Source organism: Chrysochloris asiatica, unplaced genomic scaffold (assembly GCF_000296735.1).
Source record: "Chrysochloris asiatica unplaced genomic scaffold, ChrAsi1.0 scaffold00007, whole genome shotgun sequence".
In the NCBI taxonomy this organism is placed as follows: Eukaryota; Metazoa; Chordata; class Mammalia; order Afrosoricida; family Chrysochloridae; genus Chrysochloris; species Chrysochloris asiatica.
The window spans coordinates 8,409,161-8,425,193 of record NW_006408525.1 but is presented as its reverse complement, the minus strand read 5'-3'; the positions used below and the strand labels follow the sequence as shown (position 1 = coordinate 8,425,193).

Here is a 16,033-nt window from a genome sequence, read left to right as displayed (position 1 = left end):
TTTTTTTTCCTCCTAGTGTGGTGCTATAGTATCATCACTGGATTGGGAATCACAGGGACATTAGTTCAAACCCACCAACTGCTCCTCGTTAACCCTGTATAGGGTCGCTGTGAGTCGGAACCAGTTCGACAGCACTTAGCAACAATAATGTATATATGTTATACGTTATATGTTGACTTGATGGCATTTAACAACAACATATATATTTGTGAGGAGACTTAAAAAGTTCATGGAAAAATTCCATTATCTTTTAATTCCTTTTTCCCACAGTCTTTTTGAAGCCCCCTTGTATTCATGTTTTTTTCTTATACACAAAGATAGTTACGTTAGCTCTGTTTATTGAATAATCCAGTTCCTTTTACTGACTTGAAATACCAAAAATATCATTCATTAAAAAACTTCTATATATTAGTTTTATTTTCTGAAAATAAAAGCATTTTAATGTTGGGTTTGAGATGCCACTTTTGAAATAGATAGGGTAGAGTATTTGAAGATTAGTTTTATAATAATAGCAGGGCCATTTTAGATAGTAAATTAACCAGAGAAAATTGTCCTTCATATATAAATTTTTCGCATGCTGTTGTTGTTTGGTTGTTTCAGATTGTAATTAAGCCAAGCTCCTTGAGCAGGATGAAGACTATCTTCACACAGGAAATTTTTACTGAGCAGGTACTTCTTTTTATTCTTAGATTGTTTCACAGCATTCTTTGCGGTGAAAGTGTATTTTTCTCAGCTTGAGAAAATAATATGGCCTTTTTCTATTTCTTTTCAGTTTCTAATTATGATTTATCTGATCTTTGAAACTTCTGTAAAAAATAATTCATTTAAAATATATTATTTAATCTACTCATTACTTAAGGAACCCTGGTATCATAGTGGATTTCAAGGTGGGCTGCTAACCGCAAGGTCAGTAGTTCGAATCTACTAGTTGCTCCTTGGGAGAAAAGATGAGGCTTTCTGCTCCCATAAAGATTTACAGCCTCAGAAACTGCATACAGTGTCGCTGTGAGTCGCAACTGACTCAATGGCATGTAACCACCACCACCAGCACTTATTACATATCAAGGCATGTTTTAAGTTTATATATTTTTGTAGACAGTGAATAGCATCTACTCTTAGGTATTGATACACTCAATGTGGTAATCAGTTGTATTTTCAGGAGAGAACTGAAATAGAGATATCTCTTTAGACTTTTAATATGTTAAGACTCATTGCCAACAGGTTTATAAGTTAGAGTCTAAATTCCTTATTCTTTTAGTTATATGTTCCTCTTTGTGCTTATCATTTTTATCTGTGGATATGCCCAAGGATATTTTATCTTTTCAGTGAAGGAGGCTATTCTAAAATTTTAAATTAATTACAAGATTAATTTGTCAATTAAAGTCTTTAAATATATAAAGCATATGTTTTAGTTATCTGGTGCTAGTACAGGAATACCACAAGGAGATGACTTTAACAAATGGAAATTTATTTTCCCATTGTTTAGGAGGCTAGAAGTTGGAAGTTAGAGCACCAGTTCTGCAGAATGGTCCTTGTCGCCTTTCAGCATCACTAGGCCCAGCATTCTTTGGAATTCTCAGTGTTTCATGTCATCAGTCTTCCTCTGGATCTAGGTGCTTCATAGTTCAGGGGCCCCAGGTTCAATGGATGCACCTCATATACTACTTCTTGAAACAGTTGAACATTAACCATTTCCTTTTGGTAGAGTGGCTCTGTATATATATTTATGTTATTTTATGACTTACCTTGAACATATCTATGCTTAAAAACAAATTAAAAAATTAGAGACCTTTATAAATCCCAATAGGTGTGCTAACTCGTTCTGAAATAATGAAAACATGTGATAATTGATTTCCATCATTTATTCCTAAGGACTACATTGTATTAAGTATTGATAATCAGCTTGCCAGTTCTCTCCTATATAATTTTATATTCGGCTCGAGCATATGTGTAAATGGTATTTTTCCTTTACAGGTTGTCACAGCTCATGCAGTTCGGGTCCCTGTCACCAGCAACCTGAGTGCCAACATTACTGGGTTTTTGCCCATTCATTGTATTTACCAGCTTCTCCGGAGTCGTTCCTTTACTAAGCACAAAGTGTCAATAAAAGTATGACCTTGAATTTACATTTCAAGCTGCGACCTAAGGGAATGTTTTTTCCTCCAGTGCTGTTTCAGTTTGGAGGCTGTTACTGTGGGATTTATGTATAAAATGTATAGTGTGAAGTTACTGCTCATAATATAACTAGGAACCTAATTTCAGACATCTGATAACCCTATAATTGTTTCTGTATATAACTAGGAATCTAATTTCAGATCTGTTTTGTAAACAAATTATCTATAATTGTTTATTTCTTTACAAAACACACAATTTTACTAATCCATCCAAATTCTCAGTAGTAGCATATAGCTATTTCATTAAACCTTAGTAAGCTAATTACCATTTTCTGTACAATTTGTTCACTAAGCTGGGAAAATTGCTGCTTAGCACTTGCAGATTTGCCATAAGGACGTCTAATACTATGTATATGATTTTTGGTATGTTTTTAGTTCATTAGAGTTGGCTCTCTCAAGCAGTTAAATATCCTCTTAAGAAAAGATTGAAACCATGGAGGTTAAGAATCTGTTTGAATCTTTTCTCATATCTCTTTGATTTACAGATAATAATGACAATACAAACATGATCCATCATTTACAATTATACTTGTTTTTGTAATGTACTAAAATTATTTTCTAGCTAGATTGTATCTTCTACTTCTTTATAGTTTTCATTTAAGCTAAATGAGAATTAAGTGTCCAATTGTATGCCCAACATTGCTGTCTGCCATTTTTCAGAATATACTCCTTAAGGTGATAGTCTCCTACGAGTGCTTGTCACAGTCACTTGTATTTTCTGCCTGAGTGCTTGTTATGAACACCTATCCCTGTCCCCAAATTCCTCACAGCAGTGGGGTCTTCCACCATAGCATATGTGATGCTGTAAATGCAGATATAATGTGGGCTTAAAATGTTTTCTCCATTTAAAATCTAATTGATTAAAAATACAAAGCCAAGCTTCCTATCATTTTATTTAATATTTATCATTTAGTTAATATTATACTAGACAGTATTCTTAGGATATAAAGGTAGCTCATATTTTTAAATGAAAGACAGTGGTGAAACTAGATACTATATTTGAAAATGCGAACAGTTAATGTGTTTCATTGAGACATAAACTGAATCTACGTGTTTTTATAATTTCCCTTACTTTTTCTTATTGCCATAATTGATTCAGTGCTTATAACCTTTTTTCAGGATTGGATTTATAGACAGTTGTGTGAAACCTCTACTCCACTCCATCCTCAGTTACTTCCTCTGATTGATGTGTACATAAATTCTATACTGACTCCTGCATCTAAATCTAATCCTGAAGCCACAAACCAGCCAGTTACAGAACAGGAGATACTTAACGTTTTCCAAGAAGTCATTGGGGTAAAATAAGTGTTTTTTTTACATCTATTACCTTATTTCTCTTTGAGTTTATTCTCTGACTTATTCTATATATTTTCCGGGGCTTTTAGAGGACTTCCTGGTGGTTCTGAAATAAAATAGAGTTAAATTTCATTAGACTACTGTAAAAATTAAAATAATGGTATGAATTCCACTTAGTTTGTCAGATAGTCACTTTTTGAGGAAGTCTCTTTAAAGTTCTGTTTCAAAGCCTAAAGGGTTCCCTGAGTCTTGTGTGTTTGGCAAAGAGTGTGTGACATTTTAACACATCCAACACAGCTCTGTTTGTGTTCCTGAAATTCTAAGACATACCTAGCTTCATGTCCCCAAATTTTATCAGATAGGAGAAACAGTTGCATTTATCACCACTATAGTTAAACAGACTCCTGGTGTGGTGCTGTAGGATCAGCATTGGACTGCGAACCACAAGCTGCTCCTTGGAAACCTTATACAGGGCACTGTGAGTCGGAACCTGCTCAACGGCACTTAACAACAACAACAACATAGTTAAATAGGGTCCTGGTGTGGCGCATTGGATAAGCACTGGGCTGGTAACTGCAAGGTTCGCAATTCAAACCACCTGCTGCTTTCAGCTATTTTACTCAGGGTCACTATGAGTTGGAATTGACTCAGTGGCACACAGCAACAATAACCTAATTAAATATGAAATACCTCTTCTAGGAGTGATTTTCTTCATGACAGTTTCAGGTAATACCTTACATTCCTTTAAACCTTTCAGAAGTAAGCTTATGTAGGGAATTGCTATTGAGTAACAGTTGAAGTCTTTTTATATCTTTAAAACCAGTTAAATATGTTGCCTTTCTTCTTCCATGCCATCCATCTCAAATTTCATTTAAGCTTCAAATTGTCCCTAAGTTTAATGCAGACATAGCAACATTTCTCCCCATTTTATCTCTTGTTGGAAGCATTCACACAGCGTGGTCTCTTTTAAATGTTTTTCCTGTCAAAAAAGCAGTCATGCCATTTGACGGTGTTTTAAAGTGTTTATAACATTACCTCCAGGGTGACAGCCTTCGCCTTAATCAACGTTTCAGTATCACTACACAGCTTTTGGTGCTCTACTATGTGCTGTCTTATGAAGAAGCTCTCCTAGCAAACACAAAGTCTTTAGGTAAGCATGTTGTGCATAGTGAAATGGTACTCGCGTTAGTTCATTGTATTTCCTTCTATTTTGTTATTTTCCAAGGTGTTACATAAGAAAATAAGGTCAAACATTCTAACAAGCTCCAGCATCATTTTATATCCTTTATATTCATGTTGGTGTGTCTTCTATGATGTACATATACATGTGGGAATGGGCACATAGTCACACCCTATACCTCAGTCCTCCTTTTAGCTGCTTAAATGAATAGATAACTGAATTGCCTGTATTTGAACAATTCTGGTGAACTTACTTATAGAAAGTAAATAAATACAAGTTAAAAGATAAACCTAAGGTGATATAAATGAATTTTGTTGTTGTTTGTGGTTGTTTGATTTCAGTTTTTGCCCTGTCTACTCGCTGTTAGTGTAAAGAATATCAAGCTAATCAGAAGCAATAGCAAAAACTGTAAGAGTTACATTTTGTTGTTAAAATTAACACTGAACTGGGTTTTCACACTTGGCTACTTCATATATCAGAAGGTCAGATTTAGTATGCAAGATGTCAGCACAGAGTAATAAGTTTTCCTATATTAAAAAAAGATACTAGATTTAGACTCACTAGGGAATGTTTTCAATTTATTTTTAATACTTGAAAAGCGTCATTTAATACACTGTAGGCGTTAAGCCTATGAGAGTGAGGCAGGGAAAGTTTTTCTAAGGTTCTCGTTGTTTAGTCACAACTGAGTGAGTTTGCTATTTGAAAAATGGTAGATTAAATTAAAGTCATTTTTTAGTGATTGGCAGATCAGTTTCTTTTTTTAAAAAAAATTTTTAACCTGAAAGATTGTTTTTTTAACCATATTGTGTATTTAATAGCTGTTTTCTTTCCTAACAATAATTGTTAGAATTATACCATAATTGTAATAACCAAAATTGTAGTTTCTGTCATTTTAGGAAAAATATGGAATAAAATAAGCATTATGTAATAGTCTCCCACTTGTATTTAAATTTAGAAATTGAATTCTGTTAAAGAATATAATACTTGTGATTAATAGATAATAAAGGACTGAGTTACTAGGAGGGGTTCTGAAGAATAACCCAGATCTTTGATACTGTAGCAGATGAGCCAGATACAACATTAGTTTTTTATTTTTATTAACTAAATGCTTAGCAATTAAAAACATTTTTTTTTAGTTTAGGAAATATTACAGCACTAAATGATAAGCATTGGACTGCCACAAGGTCAGTGGTTCAAACCCACCAGCTGCTCGTCAGAAACCCTATTTAGGGTCACTATGAGTTAGAACCAATGTGCAGCACTTACCAGCAGCATCTCTTGTGTATATACCATGCAGAATTAACAAGCTACTCAGAAATACTAGAACTAGAAGGGCTTTCAGAGATTATGTAAATTCCCAGTGACACATCAGACCACATAACGGAGAGTGATTACATCATTGCATATCTGTCAGATGACATCATTGCATAATTGCCGATGAGAACAGCCAAATTGACACATATTTTGGCTGGACACAGTTCACTCCATGACAAGTGGTGGTGGTGGCTGTGTGCCATGGAGTCGGTTCCGACTCACAGCGACCCTGCACAGGGTTTCTGAGGCTGTAAATCTTTACGGGAGCAGAAAGCCTCATCTTTCTCCCACGGAACAGCTGGTAGTTTCAAGCTGCTGACCTTGTGGATCGCAGCCTGATTCGTAACCACTACGTTACCAGAGCTCCTTGACAAGTAGAGATAGGTTTTTTTTGAGGAACTGTAAAGGGAAGGAGAGGTAAATAGAAAGGAAAGTGAAGTCAGGAGGGGCTTTTAAAAAATAGATGGGAAAGATTCTTGCATGCTATTGGGAATAATCTAGTAGAGCAAGAAAAATTGACATAGGAGAGGGGAGAATTCTGGAATGGTGTCCTTGATGGGAAAGAGGAGAAGAAATGTAGAGAACAAATAGAGGGATTGGCCATTTTTTGAGAAATGTTTCTTCTGGTTTAGATTTTTTTTCTTTAGTTTCTCACCTTGGAAAGGAATGTTAATTGTAGAAGTATGCCCCGTCTTGAGAGAATTTTGCTCTTCCAGAGACCAAGAAAACAAACTATTGTTTAAAATACATCTATCTACAGCAGTGTGTTGTAGATTTAAGCACCCTATTAGCTCTGTGGTTTTAGTCATTATGGTAAATCTTATCGCAGCCACAGGTAGCTACCGAAGCTCAGATTTGGAATTCTGAAATTTAAGATGGAGCCAAGTATTAGCATATCATAGCCATAAAAAAAAGGTTTGTTGTTAAGTTCCAGCTATTCGGTTTCAACTCATAGCGACCCTGGATTAGGTTTCCGAGGAGTGGCTTGTGAGTTTGAATGACTGACCTTATGGTTAGAAGCCCAGTGCTTATCCTACAGTGTTACACCTTATGGACTGCTAACAACACATTTGGTGTTTCAAACCCACCAGCCGCTCCTCAGGAACATATACATATATATTATATGGATTTGTTGTTAGGTGCCATTGAATTGATTCTGGAATGACAGAATGAAACACTGCCGAGTCCTGTGCCATCCACACTATTACGTTAAACTTGAACCCACTGCTTCTGCCACTATACCAGTCCGTCTTGGTGGGTTTCTTCCTGGTTTTCGCTGACCCTCCACTTTACCTAGCATGATGTCCTTCTCCAGGGACTGGTCCCTCCTGATACCATCCAAAGTGTGAGAGACGAAGTCTTGGAATCTTGGCATCTAAGGAGCATTCTGACTGTACTTTTTCCAACACAGATTGGTTTGTTCTTCTGCAGTCTGTGATACTTTTAATATTCTTCTCCAACACCGGAACTCAGTGCACCATAACTCAAATGCACCAATTCTTCTCCGATCTTCCTGTTTCACTGTCCAATTTTCACATACATATGAAGCAATTGAAAATACCATGGCTTGGGGCAGGTGCACCTTAGTTCTCAATGTTATTTTTTTCTTTTGCACTTTTTCGAGGGGTTTTTTTTATAGCGGATTTTTGTCTTGTGCTATGTGTTTTTTTTTTTTTTTACTGCTGCTTGCATGAATGTTGATAGTAGATCTGAGCTACCCAATTAAAAATTAAACATCTTTACATTTGAAGTTTTATACTCTTTTATAGAAAGTTTCTTATTACTTCAGACAGCTTTATTATTAGGTAAAACAGTTTATTTTTTACATACTTTTGAAGTTAACAGACAATAAAATTAATGTCATTTATGTAAAAATCTGGTCCTAAGTATAGCCCCATTTTTAAGTAGCTAGAAGCCTTTCTTCCTTAATTCTTCCTCAAGCTTAACTTTACAACAAAATACGGCTCTTTCTTCAGTTCCCTTCATAAGTGAAATGTTTTTTCTTGGTTACCAGCAGAATGGGATACATCCTGTGGTACTTTAATGGCCATTGGCTCTACGCTCCTGAGCTTGATGTATTTCTTTGCACTTGATAGCATTTCTTTCAGCTTCCTCTTTACAGAATGCATAAACTTTTAAGCAAACATTGGCAGGTGTTTTTCCTTAGCAGCTTGAAGTTTCAAAGCTGTAAAACCCAGAGCTAAATTAAGTTTTGAAAAAACAGTGTTCTTTTTGACCATATTGTAGGGTTACCATGTTAAGAATTTAACATTTATTTCCTTATTTACCTAATTATTTGCATATATATTACTTTCTGCGGAATCGCTGGTTTTGAAAATAAAAAAACATTTATAAAAGGTGTGTTTACTGGAAAAAACTGAGGAAAGGAGAAAAGTACAAAGAAAGTAAAAGTTACCCATCATTCTACTGCTCAGATAATCACCATTAGAACGTTGCTAGAAAAGTCTTTAACCTTTGCATATACATATTATAAAAGTTGAAATCATAATAATGTGTTTACTCTTTCTACTTAATATGTTTTCAACTTTTGCCTGTTTTAGTAAATTATTTTCTAAAACATAATCTTTTCATGCTTAATATATATTTCACCATGCATGTATACTGTTACTTGCTTCATTCCTCACTGTTAGACATTCAGTTATTTCTGATTTATAAATAAGAGCAGAATGAACATCCTTTGAACTCACTCTAATAAGCACTCATGATTATTATTTCCTCTTAGGTATGATTCTTAGAGGTAGAACAACTTAAGGTTATATAAGTTATAAGATTTACAAAGTGAATTGGCATATTGCCTTGTATATCTTTATACCATATGAACATTTGTATAAGTTAGGAATGTCAATTTCCCTATACTTTCTCCAGTAGTGTTTATTTTAACCATTTGTTCATATGTTGATTATAGAATTTTACAGGAAAATCTTTCAAAGCAGGATACTAAACAATTTTTAATATTTAGATGTGCCTGGAATTTACTTTGATTTAAAATAGATATAGAGATCCAGCTTTACTTTTTCAGAATTATTCATTTGTCAACATTGCATAGTGAATAATCCATTATTTTTTACCTGCTTTGCAAGGTTGCTATAATATATATGCCCAAGTATTATTACAAACCTGTATCTGTTTCTAGATTTTCTTTTTCATGTCTGGCATTTCCTGTGCCTTTTACCACTACTGTTTTTGTTCACGTTTCTACCTGTTCTCATTGTATTTAATCATTCATATGAAGTATATAATAAGTTTGTTAAGTACTATAAAAGAATTATATTGAGACTGATCAGAATTATGGTAAATTTGCCTATTTTGGAGAAAATTTGCATCTTTACAATATTGTATTCCTATCTAGGAATATTCATTTTTTTCCCTTTTTAATTATAAAAATGTTGGCTTCATGAAGGCTATTTGTCCATGTTTTTCATGCTGTATTTCTAGTATTTAGTAAAGTACTTGGAACATTCTAAGCACTTAATGTTTGTTGAATGAGTGAATTTACTCATTCATTTTCTTTTTTTTTATGATTCAAGTCATTTATCTTTTTCAATAACATTTTGCAGTTTACATAATTTTATAGTTTACATACATTTGCAGAACCTGTGTTGTGTGTTCTCTTAACAAGTTATCACTGGTTATAGGAAAGGCACTAATATTTAATCAGCCAACTCTACATTTTATTCTTAGAATAATATTTAAAATAATTAATTTATCAATTAAATACCTTTTTGGACATTAACCTATATAATTAGTTGGTTTCTTTATATATTTATATATATTCCTGGAGTGGACCCTACTTGTTCATGGTATGGTATTGGCTTTGATTTGCTTGCTTGCTTATTTTTAAAATGATTCTTCCATCTACATTTAAGCAAGTGAATTTAGCAAATTAAGCAAGTAAATTTTCAAATTAAGCAAGTACATTTCCCTACATTCTGTTCTTTACCCTCTCTTTCATTTTTAGCCTTTTAGCTTTCATACTTTGATATCAGGTTTATACTAATTACATAAGTGAGTTAGAGAACTTTCATAAAGATTAAAATGCTACAAAGTTAACAAGAAACAATGTTATTAATATTTAAAAACATTTCTAGTTTTGTTGCAGTTGAGATTAAATGTTAGATTTAAACCATTGAAAACAACAATCCCTTTGGGGAAATTTGGGCATGTGAGTGTTCTTGATATATATAAAACCAATGATTTCATAGGCCGTTCATAATTGTAGTTTAGTTTTTTACTGAAGGATTAATAATATCTTCAGTGATTATATCACAGAGATGTTAAGTAGCTGTGTTAGGCAGCACTTTATGGGCTGCCAAACCTTTAATAGAATCATTAAAATGTGTTGGATTTTGTCTTAAATGTTGTAGGTCTAGAAACATAAATATTGGTATTTTACCGTAAACTGATTTTGGGGAATCCAGATTTTAATAATACTAGTTAATATTTATTTATTGAGTGCTTGTTGTATACCAGCCACTTAGTAAGTAGTTTACACGTGTTAACCCAGGTAAGCCCTCACAGTTCTACGTGATAGAGACCGTTACTATCTTTACTTTACAGGTGAGAACACTTGAGGCAAAGGGAAGTTTAAGTAACTTCCAAAGCAGTGTGTGTTGAAATCAGGATTTGAACCCAGGCCAACTACCGCTGGAACCTATGCTCTTAATTAACTATGATTTAAATTACCTCTGTCACATTCTTAGTTAATAAAAAGATAGGTATAGAAAACTAGAATGTTAGTTTATTCATTTTAAGAGGGGTTATTTCTAATCAAAGGATCCCTGGTGGCACAAATATTTGTGAGTTGGAACCCACCTAGTGACTCTGGGGAAGAAAGGGCTAGTGATCTGCTCCCATCAAGATTTTGGGTAGCAGAAAAAGAATAGAAATTAAAAGGACTGACTAGTTGACTGACTGAAAGTAGGTGTGAGAGAGGGAAGTCAAATGCATATCGCCTAATTTGGAAAGAGCCAGTCACTGCCATAGTACATAATGTGATTAAGGCTTCTCTTTTGTGCCTTACATTGGAGTCATGTCATGCCACTCTATGCTACGAAGATTGCATTTGATTGTCTTTATTTTATTTAAATGTGTCTTGACTCACTTGTAGGTATTTTTAAGTGCAGGACACTACTGCAGGAGTTTTCTACCCACTAGTTTCTATTTCAGGGCATTTCCTAAATCTTTTTTTAAACTGTTTTATTGTGAATTATGTGATCGTTTACATGGGAGAACATTAGCTTTACATTCATCCTATGGTATATCATTTCATTGCCTTGGTATTTCCTAACTGTTGGCTTTAGGTGTGTACGTTCTCGCTCTTCCTCTACGTTCACTGTTTTGGTAGTGATTCTTCACCCTTTATCTTGAATTCATTAAAAGTACTTTGACAGTTGTTTTTGTTCTCATTTGGGTTGAAAATTACTATTTTATGCTTTATTTTTGATTGACAGCTGCCATGCAAAGAAAGCCCAAATCATATTCTTCCTCTTTGATGGACCAGATTCCTATCAAATTTCTAATTCGCCAGGCTCAAGGGCTACAGCAGGAGTTGGGAGGTATTTACTTGCTTTGACTGTTTAACATTAACATTAATTAGATAATGTATTGTTTATAATGTTACAAAGTTGTAGACAGTTTGAAATTCCTCCTATTTACTTCCCTCACTAAATCACCATTTTTTTTCTTCCAACCCATGCAAACTTCCAAAAACAAACCAAAACTGAACAACACTTGCTATCTCCAGTTGGCTGTGTCTTTTCAGGCCTTTTTTCTGTGGGTTGAACCGTATGACATTGCAAGTATTCATTTACTAATGCAGCATTTTGGTATGGTTGGACCCAATACATGCACACAAATTTTGGAGATTTTCTCATAACAATAATGTAGATCTATTTTCCATTTTTAATTGCTCCATAGTATTCCATAGTAGTACTGTAGATTAAGGCTAGTAGCACTGTAGATTAAGCATTGAACTGCTAATCTCAAGGTCAGCAGTTCAAACCCTCCAGCCGCTCCATAGAAGAACGATGAGGCTTTCTGCTTCTCTATAAAGATTTACAGCTTCTCAAGCCATCACCAGGGTCGCCAAGAGTCAGAAATGACTTGACAGCTCCTTAACAATACCAACAACATTCAATGGTGTGAGTCTACTGTAACTTTTTTTAACAAGATTTTTTTCCTCCTTCATCAAATACTTTTTTTTTCTTTTTTATTATGTATCATTTTATTTTGAAACTTTTTGTTTTCATAGAATACATTTTCACATTAGAGATGCCCATAGTCAGAAAATAGCAGTTTGTTACTTTGCAGTTTGATATTTGTAGGCAGATTTATTTAAGGACATTTGAAGGATATGTCTCAGTTTGCAATCTATACTTTAATACATTTAATGGAACTTCTCTATATTCAAACATTCTCCAAGCTTTATCTCCTAAAATTCAGAAATTAGTGAGACATTTCCTCATTTTAAAGTTTCACTAGGATGTGTAACCATCAACAGAAAAGCATAAAATAACAGAGAAGGATGTTTCCAAAACTTAAGACAGTTAAAATTTTTTACAAAATCTTTACTTATGAGTTAACAGACATTTCCATTGTCCATCATTCCTAGAACAAATATCGAAGAGGTATGATCGTAATATGCTGATAGTAACAAATTGAATTCCCATTAAGAGATTGATAAATTAAAAGGTACATGCTCATATACAATGTTTTGTCATACTGTGAGTCTTCTAAAAAGCTAGGAGACCATCCCATTATTTCACCAGAATATGGAAGGCAGTCTCATTATTCTGTGAATACTAATTCCTCTTAAACCTTCAAGATTAAATTGTGAAAAGAATCAAGTGATTAGAATAGGGTTGTATTACCAATGTGTTATTTCCTCCTTATTTATAGTTAAATGGGGTGACAGCAGAGGCAAAGAGGTGTACAATCATTTTTTAAGGGACTAAGTCAAAGTTGGAGCTTTCACAGCATGGCAGCAGCTTTGCAGATGCCTACATCATGATAGTTGAAATAGCACAGACCAGCAAAGGTTAAAGCCGAGAGTGCTAGAAGGTCAGCCTTGACAGCTGTCTGTGGTGCATCCTCATGGACATAGTCAGTAACAACCTGTCCCATGCCCCAGTGACCATGTAGAGTGAGAACTGCAGCTAGAGAATAGTCCATCGCTGAGCAAGGATTCAATTAAGCAGCTGGGAGCAGGCCCAGGAGCAAAACATTGACAACCCTCTCACCAGTCCAGTGGAGAGATGCAGCCTGGGAACCCTAACAGTGGCCGGGGGACAGGTGAATGTGCTGCACTCCTGGAGTAGACAGGTCCTGGAGAAATGCTGAGACAGGAGCAGGTCTGATGACTGGAGTTGGGAGGAACAGAGTTCGGGCTCTGTGAGCACCTCAGGTAGCACTCAGCCTCCAGACCACCGCCTATCCATAGGGCTCCTAACACCTTTTCTTTTTGTAATGTTTTATTCAGAGTGTAGGTTTTTTTCTGTTTGAAGTTGGAATTTTCTTTTTTTGTGTGTGTGTGATCGTGTTAATTGTATGAATATTTCTGTTAACATGTAGAGGTTTGAACTTTAAAATAATGCCACCTTTGATGATTATAGTGAATTTTCAAGCATGGAAACATTAAGGTTTAAGCAGTTTTTGTGAGAAAGGTATCAGATATCCCTTCTGGGACAAAGTGATGGTATGATTTGATCTAAATTGTACAAGGGGATGATCAGGTCTACATTACTTTTGATGATGATGACAGAATGTAGTAGCAATAACAGTTACTAAGTATTTAGTGCCAAGCACTTAACATAGTAGTACTTCATATAGCTAGATAGACATTTGACTGTATTATCATTTATTTTTCATTATTGATGTTCTATGATAAGAGTCATGAACACTAAAACAAAATGTCAGAAACAGGGCTACTGATTGAATAAGAGGAAGCTTTCCCATTCTTCTTAATCTTTCACTCTTTTTTTAGGAAGATAAATATCCCCTCTTGTGGAAATAAGTATTGCTTATTTGCTGATACTTTTTACTGTGTGACTCTGGGGATATTATTAACCTTTCAGCCTCAGTTTACTTACTGTAGGATGGAGGCAATGTTGCTTATCTTGAAATGTATTAGGGTGAAATGAAAAAAAGCACAAGTGCTTGAGGCCTTTCAGGAATTCAAAGTGTGTGACTGGGTTAGAGGAGAGGGTATATTCTCCTACAGAGGTTAATTAGGATTTCTGAGTGGGGCCTTTTTTCAAATCATATATGATCTCCTTCACATGGATGCTGTTCCCTTTCTTTCTTTCCTCCCTCCACAGCTCTTGAATCACTGTTATATTAAACAGGTTTACCATTCGTGTTGGGATGGGGTAGAAGGAAGCTTAAGAACTTATTTTACAGGTAGTTAATTTCCAACTAACTGTGAATCTTATCACTTGGAGATATTTACTTACGCAAATTCCCTGGCTCTCACTCCTGGATTGGGAGAGAAGTAGGAAAGCATGCAGTGTTTAAGAATGGAGAATCCAATTGACTTTTTATGTATTTTCAAGGATTGCATTCTGCTTTATTACGTCTTCTTGCAACTAACTACCCACATTTATGTATTGTGGATGACTGGATCTGTGAAGAAGAAATCACAGGGACTGATGCCCTCCTTAGGCGAATGCTCCTGACTAATAATGCCAAAAACCACTCTCCTAAGCAACTCCAAGAAGGTATAGTCCAGATGTAGTTTTTATTCCATATAACCTTCTTTTTCCCCTGTTAGTAGTACAAAGATATGTTAAGCTCATTGAAATCTTAAAATTATGCAGAATTTTCTTGGGAATATAAGAGTTTCTTTGTTGTGTTGTGTATATTTTAAGTAATTCTCTCTGTGTTTAAGAAGTGTTAACGATTTCTTTCTGGCCTGCTTGCATCTTTTCCCTCTTAGGCTCTATGTTGTATCACGAAACACTTGTAGTATGGTTTTAGTGAGCTTCTAACCTGGTAAGGAAAAAGTCTAGATTAGGGCTATCAAACCAAATATAATGCATACTGAATATGAAACTACCAGCTGTTCTGTGGGAGAAAGATGAGGCTTTCTGCTCCCGTAAAGATTTATAGCCTCGGAAACCCTGTACAGGGTCGCTATGAGTCGGAACCCACTCCGTGGCACATAACAACAACACACGTAATTTTAAACTTGTAGCCACATTAAAAAGGTAAAAAGACAAGGTGAAGTTAATTTTAATAATACTAATTTTATTAAACCTGTAATTTATCCAATATACTGGACTGCTATTCAGAAGGTTGGAAGTTCAGACCCACTAGCGGCTCTGTGGGAGAAAGATGAGGCTACTTGCCCCTGAAAGATTTTGTCTCGGAAACTATGTAGGGTCACTGTGATTCAGAATTAACTTGATGGCAGAGGTTTGTTTTGTTTTGGTTTAATGTATCATTTAAACATATAATTAATATAAAATTTATTAAGATATTTTACTTTCTTTTTTCCACATTTAAGTCTTTGCAATCTGGTATATATTTTACACTAATAGCATGTTTCTCTTTGGACTAGCTACATTTCAGGTGCTCACTAGCATATGTGGTCAGTGGCTGTTTGTTGTCTTGGAGAGAGCACAGTTCTGGGTAGTTTTTAAAGTTATGTTTAAATCTTTCAAGTGAACGTTTGAAAACAGTATAAGAGTATATTTTCCTGTTTCACTTGATACTTTAAATCAGACTGCAGCATCACAAAAATGACAGTCTTTGGGTCAGTAGTGGTGGGGGGTGTCACTAAGTTGGTTCCGACTCGCATAGACCCTGTATATAAGGTTTCTCAGGCTATAAATCTTTATGGGAGCAGAAAACCTCATCTTTCTCCTGTGGAGCGGCTGGTGGATTCAAACTACTATTGGGTCAGTAATAGGACTTAAAAATTGAGACTTCTTTTACAGTTGTTTTTCTTGAAATAACAGTTGTGCTTACATGAATTTTTCTTAAGGCTCCTTATTTGTAAGTTTAGCTAAAACTATGCCTAGGATTTAAAGGTTAATTTTTCAGCAATATA

The 16,033-nt window shown here is 34.8% G+C and overlaps 1 protein-coding gene and 1 pseudogene across 1 annotated transcript in view; one reads left to right on the top strand and one right to left on the bottom strand.

Annotated features, from left to right (window-relative positions):
* The window catches only part of INTS2 (integrator complex subunit 2), a 66,396-nt gene that overhangs the window by 25,861 nt on the left and 24,502 nt on the right, over positions 1 to 16,033 (top strand). Inside the window, exons 12-17 of the mRNA XM_006832361.1 lie at positions 601 to 669; positions 1,975 to 2,109; positions 3,294 to 3,470; positions 4,512 to 4,620; positions 11,436 to 11,540; positions 14,535 to 14,699. Of these exons, the coding sequence (XP_006832424.1) occupies positions 601 to 669; positions 1,975 to 2,109; positions 3,294 to 3,470; positions 4,512 to 4,620; positions 11,436 to 11,540; positions 14,535 to 14,699 (760 nt within the window). The remainder of the gene's footprint in view (positions 1 to 600; positions 670 to 1,974; positions 2,110 to 3,293; positions 3,471 to 4,511; positions 4,621 to 11,435; positions 11,541 to 14,534; positions 14,700 to 16,033) is intronic.
* LOC102823502 lies at positions 12,940 to 14,336 on the bottom strand (annotated as a pseudogene).